This window comes from Tubulanus polymorphus, chromosome 9 (genome assembly GCF_964204645.1).
Source record: "Tubulanus polymorphus chromosome 9, tnTubPoly1.2, whole genome shotgun sequence".
Lineage (NCBI taxonomy): Eukaryota > Metazoa > Nemertea > Palaeonemertea > Tubulaniformes > Tubulanidae > Tubulanus > Tubulanus polymorphus.
This window is the reverse complement of record NC_134033.1, coordinates 6193529-6219777: the sequence shown is the minus strand read 5'-3', so window position 1 is coordinate 6219777 and position 26249 is coordinate 6193529. Positions and strand designations below refer to the sequence as shown.

The 26249-nt window shown below is 38.3% G+C and overlaps 1 protein-coding gene across 3 annotated transcripts; it reads left to right on the top strand.

Moving 5' to 3' along the window:
* The first annotated feature begins 1924 nt into the window (after nt 1-1924).
* On the top strand, nt 1925-24841 carry LOC141911267 (sodium-dependent glucose transporter 1C-like). 3 transcript variants are annotated; one of them, XM_074802257.1, is made up of 5 exons: nt 1925-1949; nt 10645-10759; nt 18860-18989; nt 21687-21842; nt 22087-24841. In XM_074802257.1, exons 2-5 carry the CDS (start codon nt 10709-10711, stop codon nt 23388-23390), a joined length of 1641 nt encoding a protein of 546 aa, XP_074658358.1. In that variant the 5' UTR covers nt 1925-1949; nt 10645-10708; the 3' UTR covers nt 23391-24841. The 3 variants fall into 3 exon arrangements, with proteins under 3 accessions (XP_074658358.1, XP_074658357.1, XP_074658356.1); XM_074802256.1 differs by lacking the exon at nt 1925-1949 and adding an exon at nt 13168-13265 and having other exon boundaries at nt 10643-10759; nt 22087-24840; XM_074802255.1 differs by lacking the exons at nt 1925-1949; nt 10645-10759 and adding an exon at nt 13081-13265 and having other exon boundaries at nt 22087-24840.
* The last annotated feature ends 1408 nt before the right edge of the window (nt 24842-26249 follow it).

The following is a 26249-nucleotide window of genomic DNA, read 5'->3' as shown; positions in this document are numbered from 1 at the left end:
TGCCTGTCTGGTCACTTTGGTGGGTAGAGAAGGTGGAGAAACAAGGTATCATTTTTTAGCCTTACCAAATGAAAAAACAGCTCCTCATCCAAGCTCGACCTAGCGTTTGGAAACCTAATCAAATGGTCAAAACCAAAGTGAAACTGGAACTCATCCGTGTTCGTAGAAGATAATATTGACAGGCACCCACAACTTTTCTGCTGCCTTGGTCCGTTTGTAATCAATCAATCAATCAATCAATATCTTCAAGGCACGTAGCGTCTGTGTAAGACATTTTTGATAATTTCATTCATTGGGAGCATATGTAGTGGATCGTAGGAAAAAATGGCCAAGGAAAATTTAGAATTAGAGGTGAAACTAACTACAGTCAATGTTGATAATAGAATTAAGCTTTCAATTTAATAACATCACTTATTTTTTATGGGGCTTAAGCAGTTAAAATCGGTATAACGAGTTCGGAAATTTGATGAACTTACATATCATTTCATTTTACTTTTCATTCATTTTCATTCATTTACATAATAATAAATAGGTACCTTCAAGCTTCGGCTTTGTAGGTATCCTGGCTGTTGTATTATCTATTATATATTACATGTACCGGTATCTACTAATGATGAATATTGTAACACTCTCTTAGTCCATTTATTCTTGTAATATTTAATTGTAATTCATTCAATTTAATAGTGGTAATTAGTAAATAAACTAAATTAATTATTCAAATCATCAAAGTAAGCTATTAGGGCACATACAGTCTTAAATCATCAAAGGTAAATGTATTGGAGTGCAGTCTCTGTTAACATCAAAGTGAGATACGATCATCGTAGATTTACCTACACTAATTTGATCAGAAATTCGTTTGATAATCTAAAAAAGCGACGTGTCAATTAATGCATTTGGTTTTGTGGTAGTTAATGAAATGATTGTTAGTTTTTTTCTACTAAATCTTCCTTGGCCTTTCCTAGGCAAATAACTCGGCCATTTTTCCGCTCATCCGTGCAGTGATGATGTCGCGGTTCTGGTGTGGAGCTGTGTCAGCGAATGCCACATATGACACATTTTACTAAGCTGGGTATTTTAGTTTGAAAAAAAAAACAAAGAAGGGTGGCTTCCTTGTATTAAAGATTAAAAAAATCTGCCTGTCGGGCCAATACACATATTTCTCAAAAAATTCATGTTTTAACACCTGCCTGCCTGGTCATCAGGGATTTTGAAACTGGGAGACAAGAGGCGCGTACATGACGAAATTTAGACAGGCCCAATATAGACCGGACCAAGCATTCACACCGACAAAAATACCGTTCGGCAAATTAGCCCGGTCTAGATTAGACCTGTCTTAATTGGCACGGTCTTATAGAGCGAATCGGGCCCGGTCCAAATTTTGGACCGCTCTAAATCTTTGTGACGTGGACAGAAACTGGTACGAGGTCCGGTCTAAATCGTAGTTCTGAATCTCTGCGGTAGATGTCACGACCTCTGCACTAGTGAGTCCAGTTCATTAAGTTTTAAATGCTTATTTTTAAGTTCTGTTTTTTCCTCCCTATATATGAGGAAACGTTTGGAGCGTATTATACATATTCATATTCGTATGTCGCAATCATCATCCGTTGTACTTCCGTGTTTCGACTCGTGTTAACGAGGAGTTCTTCAGCGCGTGATAGAATAAAATCCAATTAGCAAAAACGTCTAAACCTGACAGAGGATCGAATACCAATTTGGTCCCAAGTTACTAGTCCTGAGTCATCTAATATATTGAATCCCAATCTGTCCATAATGCCTTCCATTTATTGATTGAAATAATTCATATTGGGTGCCTAATAGGCCTACTGTATTCGGTGGTTAAAGCGATAAGATCCATTACGATTACGATTACGATAAAGCGATAAGATTCATTGTAACTAGAAGGTGCTGCCCTCTCTTAGGAAAAACTTAATACTTTCTTGGAACATAAGGTGATCGTTTAACTATTTTACTCTTTTTGGGCCTTTTGAATCTTTATTCGGAGGATAATTCTACTGTAGGACACGGCGGAATAAACCTCTCGTTACATATATATATATATATATATATATATTATATATATATATATATATATATATATATATATATATATATTTATATATATATATCTGTTGAAATGGTCTGTAAATATTGTTATTCGTACGTTTTTCTTGCTCTAACACTAACTCAAGTCGGCCTACGTGTAACAACCGAGTTTTTAGAACGGCGAAGTCCCACTGTATACACATGTATTATTCAGTAATAGACACCAACCGTCGTTCACGGCTTACAATCCGCTGAGTGAGCACCCGGATGCGAATTTTTTTTCACACCAGGTCCGCCATTTTGTTTCTATATGTGACATGCTATCACGTGATCTCAACATGTAAACACAATAACTAACTACCGGTATACATAAAACACGTGTTCCTTATAAAACAGGAATAAGTTGAATAACGAAACCTACTAAGTAACAAAATGAAAATTGGAGTCTAGAAAATAATCCTTAATTATAATGTTAATAAAATTGGGGAATTATATGCTCAATTTTATTAATTATAATTTATGCTGATGTATACACCGCGTGTAGAAGACGCTGTCCTCAATTATGCCAGATCCAAAAAGCCCCAAGTCTAGACTTTTTGTGTCCTTGTAAATAAAAAATTATATGGGGGGAATATCCTCTTAGCCTCTGCAGGCAATGAAGTCTACGTCCTTAAGCTCCTTCTGAAGGGCCAAAAATAAATGTACAGGCCTCTCCATAGGCGTCGCCAGGATTTTTTTAGGGGGTTCGAATATCGGCAATTCAGCGAATCTAGTAAGGCAGCTAAGCACCACTCATAAGTCAGATATTTATCACAAATCAAACATTTATTTGCTAAACAAACAAGCCCAATCCTGGGCTTCCTCACAATTGGTCAAAGAAAATATTTATGATAATGTAATACTAAATTAATTATTTATTTACAAATACTGGTAGGGATCAGCAGTATGACGGCCTCAGATTGTCACATGGAGAGACAAATTATTATATTGAAATCTTTACATAATATACTAATACATAAGAAACTATTTTATATATTTTGATAATACAGCAAGTTATAATACATCAAGTTATGAAGAGCGAGACTTAAACGATTATTGCAGTATCTATATACGGGGTACAGCAGTTTAGTAACTAAAACTAACAGATTTGTCATAAAGAGTGAGACTTAAATGATTATTGCAGTATCTATACGGGTACAACAGTTTAGTAATTAAAACTAACAGATTTGTCATAAAGAGTGAGACTTAAATGATTGTGAGACTTAAATGATTATTGCAGTATCTATACAGGTACAGCAGTTTAGTAATTAAAACTAACAGATTTGTCATAAAGAGTGAGACTTAAATGATTATTTCAGTATCTATATCCCGGGTACAGCAGTTTAGTAATTAAAACTAACAGATTTGTCGAATACTGGTAGATCAGCAGTTTATATATTACACACTAGTTTTAGTAACCAACAGATTGTCATGGAGGGACCTTAATTATTAGATGCAGCATCTATATATTACACACTAGTACATACAGAAATACAGTGGAACCTCATTAATATGATTCTGATTGATTTCCAGCATGCCCCAGCTAAGATATTTATATCAATCAAGATTTGAATAATACGAAATCCGTTTAATACAACAATTTCACTTTAGCCCACGAGAATCGTATTATCGAGGTTCCACTTTCCACTCTAGTAATTATAATAGGACTAAACAGATTGTTAACAGATATCGATACTTGTTCATGTACATAGTAGTATTCATGTATCTCGAGCAATATTCGATTGGGGAAGCACATTTTTCGCGAAACTTAACTACACCTCATGATTTTGATGCTCTTGTAGAAATTATGCAATAATACCCGGTTAGCCAAAATGATTTTTCTGAAGTACTTGATCATCAACGAAAAACTATCACGTGGCATATGTAACCGGCATCACTTAGGATTCAAACGACCCGCTCTAACATTTTCTGACAACTTGTGCTGCACTTTATTAGCACTCGATTTTTTTCCACGAAATTCCACGAAGCATCAGTTTTGAGCCCCTGGATCGTCCAGCAGTCACGGCACCCTTTCCTCTACTCAGTCCTACTCTTCTTCGTACAACACCGGTGGAATTCACTCCAATTCGCGTACCAGAAAAGCGGACACTAGCAGATAGTTTCGGTCTTTTCTGACTGACACGGTTAGCGGGATTTTATCAAAATGGTGAAATAATGATGCTGACTTATTGCTAGAAAATGTTGGATTCCTATTTGCTATAGATGAATAAATACTACAAAATTTATCCACTTCCCTTAGAAAGTTATTATCAACAGTCTCCGAATTCAATCTCATCAGAATGTTCGATGTCACATCCTCTACCTTCTTACGGATTACATCTGTGCGGAGTTTAACATTTTTGGAATCAGAACCTGGATCGTTGTCATCAGAGTCTGGATCATCAATCATAGGTGAAGCTGAACTTTCTTTACAATTCTCAGAGGTTTTTGCGTTATCCAATACAGGTATATCATTACTATCACGAACCACTTTTTCATTCAAACCAACAAAGAATTCCAGTGACTTAGAATTTTGAAAACCCAAAGCTAACTCTGCATACATTTGCCGCCCTGCAGCATTGATTGGTACAGCATTCAAGTATGTGCAATTCGTCAAACGTATGACTGCAGACTGATGTTTTCACAGTCGACCGGTAACGCCATAGGGACAGAAGCATGTTCCTGCCATCAAATCTACAAAATATCGGTCGTTCTTATTTGTGGATACAACATTGCACTGGTTATCAGAAACTTTGGTCAAATCATCAGCAGTAAATTGTTCACCTCCAATTCCTAAATATTTTGTTGCGATGTGACAGTCCATTCTATTATGGGCAACAGATAGTAAGCGTCGCTGGATATACAATTCAAAGGTTGTAGTGATAACTATAGCAACTTGTTGTTTTGTTTAGAAATGTATTTGTTAGTCGTGTTTGTAAAGTAATTAGTCATATGTTCTTTCTGTCTTTGTTTATGGCATGTTGTTGCTCAAATTGTCTACTCACTGTCTGTCACCTTTGTTTTTCATACCTAAGTTTTTGTTACTATGCAGGAATATATATATAGATATAAGAGTCAGTTGAAACAGAATGAGGGACACAACGCACACTTTTATTTGGCAGTTTGTACTGAGCAGTTGTTGCGGTCGGTCGGAAGCCGACCAAGCATTTGAATAAAAGATATTTTATCAAGATGGAATTGATGACTTTGGATTTATTTTGACGAGCTAGTTCCCGAGTGCACTGAAAATCCTAGTTGTTACATAACCTCAAACAGCTGTATGGTGTTGTACGCCTTCGTTCGATGCAATATTACTTCCTTGAGAACTCGGATACTAGCTTCAGAGTAGTTGTTGGTGTCGTTACCTCTTGTGATAAGATCCTGTATGTATGCTAGAGCCCATTGTGTACTCCTTTCATAAAGATTGTTGTAGTACGCTAAGAATTTATCATGCTTCTGTGCAAATCTATTAACCAACAGTTTCTAGTGGGCTATATTCAAGTCAACTTCATTTTTGCATACAAACCTGACTTGAACAACTGTAGGAGTACACATGTACCTGTCTCTACAACATTTCATGTACACCATGTTTCGCATCACAAAGCCAACGCCAGAGTGCTTGAATAATATGAAATATGCACAGCAACTGCGTAGATGATGGCCAAGTTCTCTTGAGTGCATTCTTCTCAGCATCGCTGTCGTCCGTCATGATGATTTTTGGCCCAGACTTACCTCTCCCATAGAATGCTGAATCAGGTAGAGCTTCATTGACCATCTTAAATGCTTGAATGAGTGTGGATTCTGCTTCTCCTGATGTTATTACTATTTCAAGAGGCAATGGCACCAACTGGTGATACAGTAGATAGAATAAATGTTGTACACCCAAGAACATTCAAAGATCCAGTTGCATCACAAAATACGATTTCAGAGGAATTAGGAATGAGCGAATGAGTGCGTAACATAATTGGAGTAACCACTAACATAACAAAAGGGTTTTCATTTAACTTGTGTTTTTTTTCATATGCATGCTCAGTGTTTGTAACTGATGCTGGTGTTATTTTCGGATACTTGATTTTGGCTATGCCTCCACCTTTTTCATCATAGTCTGCGACAACTTTCTCGAGTGCAGAAAACATTCCATTACCATTAAGAAGTCCTATTTCTTCTTCAAGCCACTTGCGTCTGAATCTGTGTAAATCAGATACACTTGGATTAAGGCTTCGATCAGAAAGTTTTTCTTAAATCAAATCGACCGGGGTATTCAGCTGCAACTCTGATTCATGGGATTGTTTTGCTGATGACACCGAATGTCCTCTTTGAAATAACTATTTAAATTTTCCTTTGATGTCTGGAGAGCGGAAACTGAGTGTATGTGCTGACTTTAACGGATGAGAATGCAGGAAATCTATGTTCAATTCACACACCTTAGGCCATCTAGATCACGGTCACCTATGGTGGCAGTGCACTCTGCTGACTTTGTGCGGTTCTTGTTGAGGAGGGAGGGGATTCCTGTGATTCAATTTTGGCGGTGGCTTAGAGATATAATTTCTAGTGCGATGTTGGCAATGACGTGCAGCTCTGTAATCTATGGTCTTAGTTGGCTTGTGTGATCTTGTTAAACGGTAGGTTGTGTTGGTTTTATCTTTGAATGATTATAGCCAATTTTCAAACTGTTCAGATGTAGTGATGTTGGCCCATATTCTTACCTTTAATGATAGGTCAGGTGCACCTACATAACAATCAGGCTGGAACCAAGTCTCATCTTCCACTCGATAAATATAATTTTCGGGAAGTATATCTAGCACGCTCCCATGATGTTGAATGACAGCTGATTTCCTTTCTTTAACCTCTGAGCTCTCGTGCTTGCTGTACTCATGGTCATGAAAAATTCTTGGCCAGTATTCAGGTTCTTGTTATTTTACTTCTGTCGTATGTATTTTATTTGGAACAGGCCCCTTCAAAAAGGCTGGCTTTTTATAACCATTAGACTCAACACATGTGTTGGGATGTACATGTACTACCTCCTCTGGTTTCTGCAAATTGGTATCTGCTTTTCTTTTCAAAGAGAGTCTACTAACTCGATATCGTCCAGGCTGACTAGAACAGCGCCAGTAATTTGGTAATTTTCTGGACATCAGAATGGAGATTTGACTGCATCGCATCAAGTCAGGATCCTTGAAAATTGACGACTGAAGGATATCTCTCGATTCTTTGGATGCCTCTTTATTCAGAAAAGTTGGGATCTCTCCATGGGGTTTTCAACAAGATAAATGGCGAAAGCAAGAGCAATTGGACCACAGGAGCTGGAATCTAACTGGATAGGATAGGGGTAACAGTCCCCTTTACATGCATGAGTCCTAACATTTCGGCCTTCTCATGTCTGGTGTACTGGCACAACTTGACCTTCAACTAACGGGACACCAACATTTTCACTGACATACTGTTTCATATTGATTGGCATTGGCCACAGCAAACTATCACCATAATGAATGCAGTTTCTTCTCATATCATACTATAGAAATGTCCAGTGCTGGCCAGTGTGGTCATCTGTGATGACAGCAGTGGTATTGTCAAATCTTACGTTGGTAAATAAAATACAGTACCGATGGGTGTCTTTCAAAGCTGTTCTATCGCCGATGGGAAAAGTATACACATCATCAATTTTTTCATTCAATATGGCTCCAATCGCATTGAATTGTAATTCACTGTACCAGTTATTGCAAGAAAACCTACATAGGTTCATCGGAGACATGCGACCGTAAGATTCACCCACAGAATGATTGTAACTAGAATTACTTATGAGATCATAATAAATTATGAGCTGAGTTGCAATATCACCAGCAAACCGTGGCTTTTTCTGAACATTTTTCATCCATCTATCCTCCTTTCCAACATCAATTTGGATCTGGCGCCAGCTGCGTAATTTGCGACAGTAAGATAGGTTTGCAGAACTGAAAGTACCCCAAGGAAACTTGACAGTATGGTTAGGTGGTCGCTTATCTAGCAGCGGGATCAGTACATTGCATACATTTTCCGGTGGAATGAACTTACACTTCAAGTGAGCATACACATTGGTAGCATTTTCCACGATATTGAATTGTCCGATATCGGTTGGCGGAATCCTCAATTGACTGATATCCTTTCGGCAGATATTATCATGGACATTATGATTAATATCAGATACCTGTAAATATATGAAAAATATCAAACTATTCGTGAATACTGTTGATGCCAGTATTGTTATACATTCTGAGAAAACAGGTTGGAATGCTGGTCTTGTCATTCCTAAAACAAAATCGCCTACCCGCTACTAGAGCTACTAGCCACTGACATCAGCCAGAAGACACGTGCTCAAAGAAATAACAGTCAGTGAGGTGGCTTGATAAAGTTAACAGTGTGAAGCGAACAATTACTGGTTCAATTTATGTTTGGCACACCCGCCGACCTATCAATTACCACATCAGGGACAAAAAAAGTAAATTTTCAGGGACACAATAAGGAACAATGAAGAATTAAAACAATTTCTAGAGGGACAGTTGAAATTTTTTCAGGGACACTGACAGTGAGACATTTTCAGGGACATGTCCCTTTTCTCTTGCTTGGATGTTTTCCTCTGGGGCCGGCTTCACAAACTAGGGGTCCAGGGACACCACGCCCACTTGGGAAGTGGTTTGAAATGGTCAACAGAAAATTCCAATATTCGACGCCCCCTGGTGAACATATCAAGAAAGCAATGTCTGACCTTAAAACTCACCACACTCATAGAACATGTCATGAGCTAATCAATACAATAAATGAAAATAAGTTATTCGGCTATTCAATGCCACCTGGCGACCAGATACAAACCCAGTGACCTTGAAACTCAAACACAACCATACAGCATGTGATAAGCTACAACTTTGCAATTGATTGTGGTTACAAAATATCCATAGGTACCAATATAAATAGACAAATTGTATATAATTCGATATTTAACTCCCCTGGTGACGAGAACAAAAAGCTGGGTAACTAACCCCAATTCCCTAGTTTGAGGGGTATGAATACTATGACAGTGATACTATTTATCAAATATAAAGAACATATAAGTCAAAACCTGTCCATATTTTTTCTCAATAAAACCGTTTTCTATCTACAAATGAGGACTGGTGACAATACGATGGCTGTCGATTGCGTCGCACTAGACTGATAAAAAAATCTGTCTGATGTGCTTAAGATCTCTTCACAAAGTATAACCATCATGAATTTCAATGAAAAATGACAAACCATTCGGAAGCTACAGTTTTCGGAATTCGGGGAAAAATGACCTTTTTGGGCACAAAAAAGGTCACACGGCAGCCATCTTTGTGTCCAAACGACCCAATTGTTCTTATGCCGATGCACCATAGGGGGGATACAATAAGATCAAGATAATTGATTGAAGCGTCTTCAAAATTTCCCTTGAAATCTTTAAGAATGTGTAAAAGTGCTGATTTTGGCGAACAACAATGGCTGCCAGTCGGCCATCTTGATTCTGATCAGTTTTCGAGCAGATGATGTATCTAGGGTGGATACATGTATATACCAAAGATCAAGACAATCCATTCAAGCGTCTTCAAAACTTTCCAAAATAACTGGATTCTGTATACGGACGAAAAGTGAACGCAATTAGGAAAACTGATTTTGCTGGTTATGTTGCTATTTACAATTAATAACAGTTTAATCGATAATTAAATTGAAACTTTAGGCTTGAAATACTTTAAAATAGCCTAGCCAAGAATATCTCAGCCTTTAGGGAGTTTGATTATTCTTACCTCTATTTGCAGCATCTTTAGAAGAATTTATTCTGGGCCTGCGGCCTAGCATCGAAATGAGTATCAAATAATCTTCATGCTAAACAAACCGCCAACCTGCTGTCTTCTTTGTAATGGAAATTATATAAATACATGCAGTTTATGTTTGAATCTTGCAATCTGGTCAGTGGGGGGGGGGGTGGGGGTTGGTGGGCAGAATAGAACAATAGCAATGGATAGAAAATAGGATAGAGAGTAGACGCGCATATTAGACCGACTACTGGAACATTCACATAGGGAGAGGACAGAATGGAGCAATACAAAGTATAATAGATAGGCGGGTGATATTTTGCCAATGCGGCATTATTCCTGTTGAAGCTATTTTGCCAATGAACCCCCCCCCCCACCCCTAAACCGAATGAAATTATTTTATTTATTTTTAGCCCACTTGGAACTTTAGTCCCAGCGGGCTATTGCGTTCACTTTTCGTCCGTCCGTTCGTCCGTCCGTCCGTAGACGGAATACATGTATCTACCCTAGACACATCTTCAGCCCAAGAACTGGACCTCTCAGAATCAAGATGGCCGACTGGCAGCCATTGTTGTTTGCCAAAATCAGCACTTTTTAGACGTTTTTGAACTTTTTGAGGGGAATTTTGAAGACACCTTGATCAATTACCTTTATCTTTCGTATATATTTGAACCGGGGCATGGTGTCCCTGGACCCCTAGTTATCTTATCATTGAATCTAAAATACTAGAATATTTCAATACCAAAGATTTGAATTTTTGCAGAGGTGAACATTACGCCGAGAGAAGAAAGAAAGTTATTCAAGAATCGAAATATCTCGGTGGTGATATGGAACATACGCATTTAGTGAAAGGTTTAGATTATGCTTTGCTGGACAAGGTACGTACGTTCTTGAAACTTTTATAGCCCACTTGGGACTTAAGTCCCAGCAGGCTATTGCGTTCACTTTTCGTCCGCCGTCCGTCCGTTCGTCCGTCCGTAGACGGAATCCAGTTATTTTGGGAAGTTTTGAAGACGCTTCAATGTAATGTCTTGATATTTGGGTTACACATGTATCTACCCTAGACACATCTTCAGCCCAAAAACTGGCCCTGTCAGAATCAAGATGGCTGATTGGCAGCCATTGTTGTTCGCCAAAATCAGCACTTTTTACACGTTTTTGAACTTTTTGAGGGAAATTTTGAAGACGCTTTGATCAATTAGCTTGATCTTTCGTATATATTTGAATCCCCCAAGGGCCCATTTACATAAGAAAAATTGGGTCGATCGGATTCAAGATGGCTGTCCTGTGACCTTTTTAGTGGCCAAAAATGTAAATTTTGGCCCAAATTCTGAGTCCTGTAGCTTCCTACTGGTTTGCCATTTCTCATTGCAATTTGTGATGGGTATTCTTTTGAAAAGGATGTTTTATACCTGAGACAGGTATTTTTGATCAGCCAATTATGGCGCAATTGGCAGCCATCTTGGCGTCATCAGTACTCATTCGTAGGTAGGAAAAAGTTTTTCCACATTATATTGATACCTAAGCAGATTTTGTTACCACAATGAATTAGAAAGTTGTAGCTCATAACGTTTTCTATGATTTTCTATGATCTCATAACGTTTTCAAGATCATTGCTTTTTGTATATGGCCACCAGGGGGCATTGAATAATACAATAACTTAGTATTTCTTTATATTATATTTGTACCTACGCATATTTTGTTACCACAATCGATTGCAAATAACTTAGTATTTCCTTATCAGATTGGTACGTAGGGCTATTTTGCTACCATGATCCATTGCAAAGTTGTAGTTCATGACATGTTCTATGGTTGTAGTGAGTTTCAAGGTCATTGGGTTTTGCATATAGTCGCTAGGGAGCGTTGAATAATACAATAACTTAGTATTTCTATATTATATTTGTACCTACGCATATTTTGTGACAACAATCGATTGCAAAGTTGTAGCTCATGACATCGTCTATGATTGTGGTGAGTTTCAAGTACATAAGTTATTCTATATGGTCACCAGGGGGCGTTGAATAGTAGAAAAACTTGGTATTTCCTTATTAGATTGGTATCTAGGGATATTTGGTTACCATGATCGATTGCAAAGTTGTAGTTCATGACATGTTCTATGATTGTGGTGAGTTTCAAGGTCATTGGGTTTTGCACATGGTCACCAGGGACGTTGAATTGTAGAATAACTTAGTATTTCCTTATTAAATTGGTAACGAAGCATATTTTGTTATCACAATCAATTACAAAATCGTAGCTGCTGACATATTCTATGATTGTGGTGAGTTTCAAGGTCATTGGTTTTTGTATATGGTCACCAGGGGGCATTGAATATTTAAATTGTTAGATTGTTGAGCTTGAAACCACTTCCCAAGTGGGCATGGTGTCCCTGGACCCCTAGTTATTAGTATATCTTTACATATAGCCATTGACAAAATAGCGTTTACATGAATAATGCCGCATTGGCAAAATAAACACTTTCTAATAGATTGTTTTAACTGTATTTGACAGTTGAAACAACTGTCAAATTAGAAAATTTGACAGTTTCCCCTGATGTACGCAAAATCGGCCAATTTTCATATACATAAGCATAACAGTACGCAATAGCACTTACCCCTCCCCCTCCCCTAATGAGAATACGTAATAAATGAATGAGCCCTTATGTTATTCTTCAGTGGTACAACGCACGTGGAAATGTGTGTTTGACTACAAATGGCGTCAGCAATCGTGGGTTTTTCACAACAAACGCGCACCTGCTGTGTACGGCAAACTGGTGAAAATAGCCGACTTTAAAGTCTTATTTCTCAGTAATGGCTTTACTAAAATCAAAATTAGTAACACACTTATCATTTATACACATTTCACATTTAGAAAAACGGTTTTACACAATATTCTATTTAGTGGGCACTTGACCTTTAAACCGTCGAGCGCGCTAGCATTCATTGATATCGTTAAACATCAAAACGTTTATTATATGCAACGATAATATTGATTGCTAGCGTGCTCGACGGTTCTATTATACATGTATATGCGTGATCTCGGTTTCTAACCTATACTTAGAACCCGGTCAGAATGAACAGACACAAAACGTCATAAAGTCGGTGTATTCTAGATATTTGATTTATCAAAATCGGTCAACATATCTGCGATATCGCTGTCAAACAGACAAAAAAATCCGACCGAAGTCCGGTGGGCAAATGTCATGGAACAATTTGAATGCTAGTGTCTGGATGGTTAAGAGTATACTAAGGATCGTTAAGTGACTGGGATATAATACAACTACTTCCAGGAACTTCCAGGACTTGGTGAACAACAGAGATGAATCTCCGCCAGAAAAAACCTGAAGTGATCGTTTCTGTTTGTTTGTGCGCCACTTATTTCACACTTGTAAGTATCAGAAGTATCAATAGGGGACTGATCCAGGATTTTCAAACACAATGTGCTTTGCGGTCATATCCCCGCTGAAAACAATGTACTGAAGAATTTGTCTCATTTCATGCATTCTCGGGCGTGTTTTATGCACTGCTCGATCATCTCGTAGGCACCCAATTCAAGCTGAACCTTGTTCTTGTAGTGATACGAAAGACATTTTCCGATTGGGGTTGCTCACAGTCCACCACATTGCCCAAGCACCCCTGGATCTGCGCCTGAATAATGACTCGACATTTATTAATACAACCATTATTTATTAGACCATGCGAAGTTTTAGGTACGATTTAGGATAAGATATCCTTCGGCAAAGCTGTTTGAAAAGCGATGAGACTTCATGGGCGTCCCCAGAATCTTTTTCGGGAGTTCGTTTTTAGGATTAGAAGGGGGTCTGGCGGTCCTCCCCCAGAAATTCCCGAGAATTTGAAAATTTCGTGCAAGAAGCAAGCGCGTTCTGGTGCAATCTGAGGCCGATAGGTAGACTGGTTACCGTTTCCTTTGCATGTATCGATTTTATTTTGCTAAATTTAGCAAATTCAGATCATGTACTGACGTTCGTCGACGTTTGAAATTTTAAAAGGGGGGTTCGTTCGAACTACCGAATGGACTTTTTCATTATCTTGGTTTAACCCCTTCTGATGGTAATTTTATGGAGAGGGATCTTTAATGCATGTGACAGGTATTTTTTATCAGCCACTATCACGCAATTGGCGGCCATCCTAGTGTCATCAGTACTCATTCGTAGGTGGAAAATCTTTTTAGCCCACTTGGGATTTTAGTCCCAGCGGGCTATTTGCGTTCACTTTTCGTCTGTCGTCCGTCCGTAGACAGAATCCAGTTATTTTGGGAAGTTTTGAAGACGCTTCAATGTAATGTCTTGATATTTGGGTTACGCATGTATCTACCCTAGATACATCTTCGGCCCAAAAACTGGCCCTGTCAGAATCAAGATGGCTGACTGGCAGCCATTGTTGTTCGTCAAAATCAGCACTTTTTAAACAAGCTTGAACTTTTTGAGGGAAATTTTGAAGATGCTTCGATCAATTACCTTTATCTTTCGGACATATTTGAATCCCCCAGGGCCCATCAGCATAACAAAAATTGGGTCGATCGGACTCAAGATGGCCGTCCTATGACCTTTTTAGTGCCCAAAAATGTAAATTTTGGCCTGAATTCTGAGTCCTGTAGCTTCCTACTGGTTTACCATTTCTCATCGCAATTTGTGATGGGTATTCTTTGGAAAAGGATGTTTTATACCAGGTATTTTTTATCAGCCAATTATGACGCAATTGGCGGCCATCTTGGTGTCATCAGTACTCATTCGTAGGTGGGAAAAGGTTTGGGTGTCACTAAACCTAAGACCCCCTAAACCTAAGACCTAAGACCCGTTAGGTCTTATGTTTAGGGGGTCTTAGGTTTAGTGACACCTATATATAATATACTAAACCTAAGACCTATAAACCTAAGACCCTCAAATATCTCGTCTCTGATAAATAAATCAGATTTAAATAGGCCATCGATGGATCATTCTAACTAATATCTATATATTAGAACCATTTTGAATAGTCTAACGTACACAAATAATGATTTAGAGTCGGGTCTTAGGTTTATGGGTCTTATGTTTAGTGACACCTATATATAATATACTAAACCTAAGACCTATAAACCTAAGACCCTCAAATATCTCGTCTCTGATAAATAAACCAAATTTAAATAGGCCATCGATGGATCATTCTAACTAATATCTATATATTAGACCCATTTTGATTAGTCTAAAGTACACAAATAATGATTTAGAGTCGGGTTTTAGGTTCATGGGTCTTAGGTTTAGTGACACCTATATATGATATACTAAACCTAAGACCCATAAACCTAAGACCCCCAAATATCTCGTCTTCGAACTATCTGAGCTGCTACTTCATGCGGTATCGCAAAGAGGTTATGTTTGGCCACCGTTTATCTATTTTTTGTTTGTTTCCATGAAGCTTTTTATTAGCAAAATAACTCGGAAAGTTATGAATGGATTTCTGTAAAATAGGTTTACACATGAACAGTTGATTCCTCTAAAGTTAAATTTATTTATTTTCAAGTGACCACCACTCTTGATTCGCCAAAACAACAGGCTGAGTTTAAATGATCTTATTCAACCAAATAACTCTCCTCATCGAGCAACATTTTTTGAATATTCATTCTTTTTTTCTAGAGATTAACAGGTAGCTGGTGAAGGTTTATAGGTCTTAGGTTTAGTATATTATATATAGGTGTCACTAAACCTAAGACCCATAAACCTAAGACCCGACTCTAAATCATTATTTGTGTACTTTAGACTATTCAAAATGGTTCTAATATATAGATATTAGTTAAAATGATCAATCGATGGCCTATTAAAATTTGGTTTATTTATCAGAGACGTATTTGAGGGTCTTAGGTTTAGTATATTATATATAGTTGTCACTAAACCTAAGACCCATAAACATAAGACCTGGCTCTAATTCGTCATTTGTGTATAGTTAAAATGACCCATCGATGGCCTATCTAAATTTGGTTCATTTATCAGAGACGTGATATTTGAGGGTCTTAGGTTTATAGGTCTTAGGTTAGTATATTATATATAGGTGTCACTAAACCTAAGACCCCCTAAACATAAGACCTGGCTCTAATTCGTTATTTGTGTACTTTGGACGAGATATTTGGGGGTCTTAGGTTTATGGGTCTTAGGTTTAGTATATTATATATAGGTGTCACTAAACCTAAGACCCATAAACCTAAGACCCGAATCTAAATCATTATTTGTGTACTTCAGACTACTCAAAATGGTTCTAATATATAGATATTAGTTAAAATGATCAATCGATGGCCTATTAAAATTTGGTTTATTTATCAGAGACGTATTTGAGGGTCTTAGGTTTAGTATATTATATATAGGTGTCACTAAACCTAAGACCCATAAACATAAGACCTGGCTCTAATTCGTCATTTGTGTACTTTGGACGAGATATTTGGGGGTCTTAGGTTTATGGGTCTTAGGTTTAGTATATTATATATAGGTGTCACTAAACCTAAGACCCCCTAAACATAAGACCTAACGGGTCTTAGGTCTTAGGTTTAGGGGGTCTTAGGTTTAGTGACACCCGAAAAGGTTTTCCACATTATATTGATACCTAAGCGTATTTGTTACCACAATTGATTAGTAAATTGTAGCTCATAACGTGTTCTATGATTTGGGTGAGTTTCAAGGTCATTGGTTTTTGTATATTTTTTGTATATGGCCACCAGGGGGCGTTGAATAATACAATATCTTAGTATTTCTATATTATATTCGTACCTATGCATATTGTGTTACCACAATCAATTGCAAAGTTGTAGCGGTGAGCGGTGAGTTTCAAGGTCATTGGGTTTTGAATATGGTCACCAGGGGGCCTTGAATAGTAGAATAACTTAGTATTTCCATATTAAATTGGTAACGGGGCATATTTTGTTGTCATAATCCATTACAAAATCGTAGCTGCTGACATGTTCTATATGATTGTGGTGGGTTTCAAGGTCATTGGTTTTTGTCACCAGGGGGCGTTGAATATTGAAATTGTTAGATTGTTGAGCATTTGAAACCACTTCCCAAGCGGGTTTGGTGTCCCTGGACCCCTAGTTTAGGAATATCAACAGGTTTTAACTTATAGTCTTGATATTTGAATTTTATTAGCACTCGTACAGGATACATCTCCTCACTTGAAATTTGGATCACCCGATTCTTTGTTCTTTCCCACAAGGCTGATTTCAATATTGAATAATATACAATTTGTCTGTTTGTATTGACCCTTGTGCATATTAGGTGACCATAATCGATTGCAAAGTTGTAGCTCATGACATGTTCTATGATTGTGGTGAGTATCATGTTTAGATATTTATATCAAGAAATTTGACAATTTAACCGGTCCTACTTTGTTGAAATCAAACTTTTCAGTAACTATGGAAACAAGGGCACCTAGTTATTTAAAAAAATCCTATATATATTTCTAGTCATAGGGACAGACTACGGCTTTTGGGGGTTGGTAGTCCGGACCCCTGCTCCTTCCCATTAAGGTTACCATCTTTGTCAAGACAGTGATCGTTAAAACCTACAAATCTAACACTCATACTCTTGCAAATTACATTGTTTTGGGTATATTTGTTTTAACACCGAGGGGCAACCTACTCGCAGCCTTAATCCACGGAAAATGTTCTTATTTTGAAACCCTCAACCAATCACCTAAGATAGTAAAAAAAAGTCGAAATAAGTTTTCTAGTGTCAGGCATTTATGTTTCATTGATCTCCCGTCAATATCATATATTGTTTCACGGTATATTGCATCAATGAAATATGGCCGTAAGCAAGTGATTATGCTCAAAAGTTAACCATCAGAAATACTTTAGCAACGCTATTTTTCCGCTTACGAGTCGTTTCGGGAACTAACTCGATATAGATGACGAAGACTATGATATTTCAGTTGAAGACGACTTTATTCTGCACTTGGTATGTGTCTGAATTTCATGCACTCCAAGGCTGACTTTGCGCGAATGCCAGTATCTCATAATTCTTCTGAATCTTACAAGTTATATATAATATTGGTTAGACAGAACAAACAGAGAGACATGTGACAGATTGGCAGGTGACACATTAGGGGAACATTGGTCTGAGCACGGATTAACGAATTACTAAACAAACAAATGGGCAGATAGTTATAGCATGGATAAAATAATACGACTTAAGATACAATGCTATCAAAGTAGAAAAGGCTTTGTTATAATACCATGGAGTAATGGCGAGCACTCGGTCTTCAGTTAAATACCGGTACCCGATTTACATTTTTGAATTTTCAGCAGCAGCTTAACGCAAATGGAGGCAGCCATGGATGGGTCAAACTTGACGCAAACCGTTGGACCGGGTTTGCTATTTTGAGAATGATCTATCTATGTTCGATCCTTATTACTGATCATGACACGAGCTGGAAGGTGTTTCAAATTGAATTTGAATATATTAGGCTTAGTCGATTGTGTTGGGAAGATTGGAACCTATGGAATATATTAGCATATATTGAGGAACATAACATTCGTTTACTTTCTGTCAAAATTGATCTCGTGCGATTGATAGTTGTTTTGAGATTTGGCACGAATTTTATTAAGTCAGGTTTGATAATACAAGGTCTGTATTAGCCATTTCACGTACATCGAAACTTAACTCTCTATCGGCCGCTTCTATCAGGTTTGCAGATTATACTATCAGGTTGAAACATCTTTTAACATTAGCAATTCCGGTCGTTTACAAATTCTCTACCAGCCGAATCTATCAAGTTTGAGGATTGTGCTATTCCAGAATATAGAAGATATAGAATGCACTAAAAATGTTTTTCGGAATGACACCAATCGAAACTAGCCTAATAAAATCAAATTATTTCATTTCTTCTAGAAAAAACCGCACGCCTTAGATATAAAGTCCAACAATTCAATTAAACGCTCTTAACTCAAAATCTTTAGATTAAAATTGATTTGATAAGGAAGTTGTCTTTGGTTTTCAGGGTTTGGGATTGGCGTATCCCGGTCCGATGTTACTAGATCTACAGGAATTGACTGATACAAGTGTTCATCAGATCTCCTGGATATTCGTCGTTCGATCTCTCGTGTATTTCATCAGCGTTCTACTCATTGGTAAGAATTATTTTCAATCGTCAACTGCCGTTATTTTTTGTTGAGGATTTTTGCACAAGAATGGAGCCAAACTTCCAAAAAAGATGTGAAATTAAAATGATGTATATAAGATTCAGTATGTTCTGAAAGTGTTCTGGTGAAATAACTAAAATGTCCCTGATGTTTGTCATTAATTTGCAATTAAAGATATCTCCTGCATGCTTGTGAAGTGTGGACGATCAGCTTTTTGAAGTGTGCCGATTAAATATCTAATGCCTGGTGTTTGTACATGTGTATTTCATTTTCAATTTAAAGTGTCTCAAGTGAAGGTCCGAACACATGTGAAGTGTGGACGATCGATTTTTTTACATTTTGCTGATAGTGTAACAACTAGAATTTTCAGTGCACTCGGGAACTAGCTCGTCAAAATAAATCCAAAGTCATCAATTCCATCTTGATAAAATATCTTTTATTCAAATGCTTGGTCGGCTTCCGACCGACCGCAACAACTGCTCAGTACAAACTGCCAAATAAAAGTGTGCGTTGTGTCCCTCAACAACAACAAGTTGCTATACTAGCATGTCTGTTAGATGTCTGGTGTTAAAATATATCTGTGTTTGTGCTCAACACATGTGAAGTTTAAATTATCAGTCTTTGAATGTGTTCTGATAAAAGAGCGTCGAAATAGTTCAATTTTGCCGTTTTTAGCCGCCCTCTCCTTGTACGATTTTGTACTTATTTCATTGACCCCCACCCGTGCGAATATTTTGAAAGTCCCCCCCCATCAACCAACGAATTGTTGACCTACCTTTAGTCGAAAATCGATTGCAAATCCTAGGATATTTAGAGTGGGATGATATTAGGATACTGTAATCAAATATTTTGAATCAGTGTTTGACAAAATCTTGGATACCTCTCGTCCACTGTACGTACATTTTTCAAGAGACCCCTATAAAAAAGAACGTACATCTTTCTTTAGCCCCCTACGATATTAGTACAATATTCCCCCTCCCACGAAACGTACGTACCGGTACTAATAAAGAAGTTTCCAGTTTCTAGGCGCCATTTTGTGGCGGTCCCTCGAGGTCCCCATTGTTGCGATGATTTGCGCTCATTTTCAAAACATAAATTTAGATTGAATATCATATAGTTCTGCAGCCCCTTGCTCGACGAAATCAATTTATACAGCTTTTTAAAGGAAATGAAATGCAGATATTTGCTGGCAATTCTTGGAATTTTTGAACGCAACAATTGAGAACAGTGACGATGTGAAACCAAGGACCGCATATCTCAACCGCGCGTAAAAGAAACCGCAATATTTATTAATTTTGAAATATCTAAGTATCTCTTGAAGCTATATATCTTATTTTCACAGAGGTTAAAGAGGGTTATTTGCAGTTTAAGCCTGCGTTAAAATCTTTTGAATATCTTTCCTGACGACTGATCTGTACCCGCTTGAATTTGAGATTACGCGCAAATGGGGTCTCCCACTGCGCATTGCAATTTCACTGAACATTGAGACTTGCGACAAGAAATCTTTAAATGCAATTTGATTTCTTCACATTTTCCATGGGGATATTTTGGGATGATAATCCATATCTTGTTTGAACCGTATTTTGGCGGGGGCAATTCGTTTAGCTGGTTTCGGGGTCCGGTTTGTCCCGCTATTGAAGTTTGAACGGCCCAGTTGAGGAATTGTCGTATACAGCCCGTCCAGCCTAGCGCTGATTTCGTGTTCGGTGAAATCAAACGTCTTAGAGTCGATGGTGAAATGTGTCAGTCAATTTAAACGCTTAGGACATATTTAACACATATCCCTCTCTGGTAATCCCTCATTCTGGGATCATACGATGAATTTACTGAATCTCAACCTTCTTGCTGGAAAACATCGACCAGAAAACCTTATAAAATTCCAATATAATATTTAAAGGGGTTCATATCTGTCCCCCATTTGATATTCTGTTTTAGGGGGTCAACGTCCAGCTTTCAGCTGCGCCACATATTATGAAATATATAAAAACTTAGATTTTTTTTCTAGTGTCCAACCATGAGTGGTACATTCGGTTGAAACGCAAATTAGGTTCTCAACTAGGCCACATTTGCAACCAAACTCAAGCGGGTACAGATCAGTCGTCAGTAAAGATATTCAAAAAAATTTAACGCAGGCTTAAACTGCAAATAACCTTCTTTAACCTCTGTGAAAATAGGAAATATAGCTTTAAGAGATACTTAGATGTTTTAAAGTTAATAAATATTGCGATTTATTTTACGCGCGGTTAAGATATGCGGTCCTTGGTTTCACATCGTCACTGTTCTCAATTGTTGCGTTCAAAAATTCCAAGAATCGCCAGCAAATATCTGCATTTCATTTCCTTTAAAATGGTGTATAAATTGATTTCATCGAGCAAGGGACTGCAGAACTATATGATATTCAATCTAAACTTATGTTTTAAAAATGAGCGCAAATTATCGCAACAATGGGGACCTCGAGGGACCGCCACAAAATGGCGCCTAGAAACTGTAAACTTCTTTATTGAATGCTCCCTAAAATGTATGGCAACTGGACAAGCTTCATTGGTCTACTGGTCACGCTTGCTTTCTTCGTATACGAGAACCAGGTTCGATACCTGGTGAGTGCTCGTTGCTCGGATTGAAGCCCAGAACACATGTGAAGCTTGGGTTGACTACTCATTGTTAAGGTGCATGTTGTTTTTTTAGGTTTCACGTTGAAAGAAAATTATGTATTATGGAGATTTGCTAGTGCATATGTATTCCTGACGGCCAGCATTAGCAGTGTCGGCTGGTGTTCGAATTACGGCGCTATTCTCTGCGTATTCGCGATACAAGGTGTTTGTATGGGCACGATCGAATCCAGTAAGTTAAATATTACAGCAGAATCCTGAAAATGCATCTTAAGTAATAGCTCTCGAATTGGAAAGGTTAAAAAACTCCTGCCTATAGTATTGATCTTGATGTCAATTCCATGATTTGCAAGGCATTGTAAATTCCATGACTATCTATGATCACCAATGAACCCTGCGATACGGACGAAGACCAGTCTAATGATTTAAGAACATTTTTGTACAAAGTAATGATAAAACTTTTTTCAATATTTCAGCCAGTTGTATGCTGTGTTTAGTGCTGTGGGGAGACGATCACACTCCGGTTCTGCAAGCGATGTACTCCTCATGGATATGCGGTTCTTTCGTAGCGCCGATGCTCGCCACTCCGTTCCAGAGCTCCACCGCGATCACTGCCGGCGGAAACATTTCCACAAAGGGGGTCAGCCGAAACAAAACGAAAAAGACCGACGGCGAATCGATCGATATCAACAGCATCGTCGGAATAAATGATTCCTTAGAAGAGCGATATAGGACGATCGAAAATGCCTCCTCAGCAGGTGCGAGCGACGGCAGTTCTCTATCCGGCCTGCAAGTGTCGTTCGTGATAATCGGTGCCTTCATGCTTTTAGTCGGCGCCTTCATGTGCACCAGTTATCTGTCCTATCGTCGACGCCACAATGAGAAATCGAGAGCGAAGGAGCAGGAGGAGCTGGCGCGCGAGAGGTCGAATCTGCACGAATCCGAATCGGCGACTGATTGCGCCGGAGACAAAGCGTCGAAACGGAAACGTAAGAAATTCGAATACGTCGTCATCGTGTTGACGTCGTTATACGTTTTATTTCTCATAGCGATGGAAACAAATTTCGGCGAATTTTTGCCGGTGTTCATCGTCAAGAATTTCAACCGCAGCAAAAGCGACGGTAATTTTGTAATGTCGACGTACTGGGGCACGTACGCGCTGGCATCGGTGCTGGCGATCTGCCTTATGCGCCGTTTAAAACCGCACCATCTATTACGCTTTAATCTTACGATTATTTTTGCGGCGATGTTGACGTTGACGGTCGGCGGTGCCAATAATTACTACGTGGTATTGGTGGCGTGCGCCGTGCTCGGTCTCGGCCAGTCGACGATGTTCGCGTCGATTTTCTCGTGGGCTGATCATCATATACAGAACGCTAGCCAGGTGACGACGGCGCTCGTTTCAATGGCGACGCTCGGCGAGATGGTCGCGCCGCTCGTGACCGGGTCGTTCTTCGAACGGAATCCGCGCTCGTTTCTGTTCTTTTCGCTCGTCTGCGCGGTGATGGGCGTCGTGTTGTATGTCCTGTGCGAGATCTGCGCGCATTTCAACGAGCGCCGTCTAGCGGACAAAGAACGCCAGCAGACGACGCCGATGGTTGCGGCGAACGCGGATGGGCAGACCGATGCCGCCGAGAAGCAAGACGGTGGCGATTCGGATATTCATCGCGCGGTGGTGGCGATCTCGCCGACGATATCGCGACGTTTGGATTACACGAGTAATCGTTCGCTGATGCTACTTTCGACGAGTTTAGTATCGATAAACTCCGAGCCGAGTTGATCTCTCACTCATGATGTGGAACTCCGGTGAGATAGGATGTATTGAAAATATTTTCCTGAGCTTCGGTGTTTCAGGATTTACTGAAGAGGATTCGTAGAGGAGCAGTTTTAACCTGGTGTGGAATCAGGCCCGTGCCGAGTGAGGGTTCGGGGGTGGCGAACGAACCCCCAAAAATTGCCCTTCAAAGTCAGTGTCTAAAGATTAAGGTCAAGATTTTTTCCAAAATTTGGATAGGCCTAACAATGTTTGTTGGAAAATGAATAACAACCCGTGCTCGATTTTTATTCAGGTACCCGGGCACTACATATTTCATATCTGTCCTTTTTCAATAGGAAAATGGCCCTTCTCACAGTAAAAAGTGCCTTTCTTCATGAAACGCCTCTATTAAAGCTCGGCACGGGCCTAGGAATCAACACGAGCCGGATAAAATGTAGTACTTTATAGGTTAACTAGTTCATTAGCCATACGAGCTTTCGCTACGATTGTATAGTACATGTAGCTTCATCATGTGAAGCTATAAGTGGCTAAAGCTCATATGTCTAATAGACTAGGAATATGAAAGGATATAGAACGCTTATCACTGTATCAAAGTATATTCAGTGCGTGAGTTCATTTCTTACACATCTGCAGTAAAATCAAATATTGTAAATGTGTTTTGGTTAAAACCGATTGATATTAACCCTGAAATTGATAATTGACACAATGATAGTTTGCCGGGTAGCTGTTTCCAAAACAACTCGGTGCATTAGAAAAGGCAGTAAAGAAGATATAAATATAGCTGCAAAGCAGCGATAAAGGTTTTCTGCCTTGCTGGTTTAAATTCCGTACTAGGAGGCTAATAATATGCTCATCAGTTCACGGGGGTATTTTGATAGAGCGCCACCTAAGAGTGTTTACATATCCTGGATATGACGTGGGCCCATATAGGCTACTACGTAAAAGGTTAGTCAAGATAACTTTCATGATAACGAAGATACGGTGCTTTCACAATCTATTGGTGGCAGTTGTACGAACTAATCATATGCCAGTTGGCATATTGCATATGAGAACCGGAAGTGAAGGGTCGGGCACGCAGAGAATATGCGCACCGAGTGATGACTTAAACAAGGGGTTTGATGAGAATACCTTGATTTTCAGATTTTCGCTGGTATTTCATGAGGTGAGCTGGAACTGTATCCCGTTTGTTTTTACCCGTGTTTTCTGACATTGCCTGCGATGACCTGAGTTTCTTTTTTGTTGTTACTGCAGAATTGTTTGTAGCACATGTTTCGTGCATGAAAAATCGGTTAGTTGTCAATGATTCTTCTTTCCTATTCATTGCCCCTAGACCTCGAGAATAGTGAAATAAAAATTCAGACAAAAAAAACAGCCAACGATTTTACGAATTTTCTGTAATAGTGGATATTGGTTATCTCGTCAGTTCACCGGCGCAATCGGGACATTCGTTGTTGATGCAATTCGAGTAGCAACTTCCATCATTTTCAGTAGCGCAGTTTACGTTGCACCAGTCGTCGCAATCAGTGCAGTTTTCTTCCTGGTGGGAAAAACCCGACAAGAGCAGCAGCATGGTGAAAATCAAAGTCAGTTTCAACATCTGCAATGATGAAAGAACCAAGTTCAAAACTAAACAAGAGAACTAGCTTGAAGGTTTCTTGACATCTTGAAAAAAGCAAATATCTCTCAATCGTACACAATGAATAATTTAAGATGGATTATATCATATTAAGGATCAATGAATTCATTTTGGATTCGACCGTCAACCAGTCGAGCCCCGATATAGTGATGCCGTTATGAACACATCCGCTCAAAAAAATTATAAGAATTAATCAAAAACAAAAAAAATGTTTTTTGATTAAAAGCAATAATTCACAAATGTTGTCGTTATTTTGAAACGCCAATATTGATGACGTAGTGCACATCGACTAAAACAGAACCCCTATATAACGCATTATAATCTTTTGAAAGTATTATATCACTTTTTCTTTCATTGAAAGGAGTTTGAAGTATATTTATCATGTTTTCATCTAAATTACCTTTATAATTTAAAACTCTATTAAATATTTTAGGATTTTTAGCGCCATTATCAAAAGTATCAATTAGTTCAGTAATTAAATATGTTTCATTTGATAATATTTGGTTAGTTACAGTAATATTATCAATTTTATAACGCCTCTCATACACTTAATTTGATGCTGAGATATAATTTTTAATGTTTAACTGTGAAAATAATTTATTGGTTTCATTGATTTCGATTTTAAATTTGGGTTCTTCTTCTTTCTTCATTTTCATAACAAAACTTTTATTAAAATAAATCTGACGCATATAAATATAAATATTCACCGTTTTAAATATGAATTATTTCACTCACACTTTACTCACACCTTTTATGTTTAAAAATCTAATTTTAATCAACTCGTTAATTTCTATTTTATTTCACACTTTACTCACACTTTTATGATTAATATATAATTCATTTTAATATATATGAAATTCATGTAAATAATGTTCATTTATATGAAATGATTAGAAGTAATAGGGAATATGGGGGTTCAAGTCAAAGGTTGAGAGGGAGGGTGAGCTCGACCTCTCGACCTTTGGCTTGAACCCCCATATTCCCTATTACTTGTCACTTATCAGATTGTGAGCCTGCTCTAATTCTCGTTTAGACTCGTATCAAAACTCCACCCAACGAAAAGCGAATATTAAAAAATCATTATTCCCTTTAGAATAGTTTGGACTATATGTTTGAATTTATTCCCTGGCTTCACTATCTAAGTCTATCCCTGTTTATGTCTACTTACGTATTTCAAGGACATCTCTACTAAACCGGGAACTGTACCGTAAGGGGATATGCTCTGT

Bases quoted from the DNA above. Each gene is read 5' to 3' on its own strand.
- LOC141911267 (XM_074802256.1), top strand. From the start codon at position 13,197: ATGAATCTCCGCCAGAAAAAACCTGAAGTGATCGTTTCTGTTTGTTTG. The intron at 13,266-18,859 runs GTAAGTATCAGA...TTTGGTTTTCAG, and splicing joins GCGCCACTTATTTCACACTT to GGTTTGGGATTGGCGTATCC. The intron at 21,843-22,086 runs GTAAGTTAAATA...TCAATATTTCAG, and splicing joins TATGGGCACGATCGAATCCA to CCAGTTGTATGCTGTGTTTA.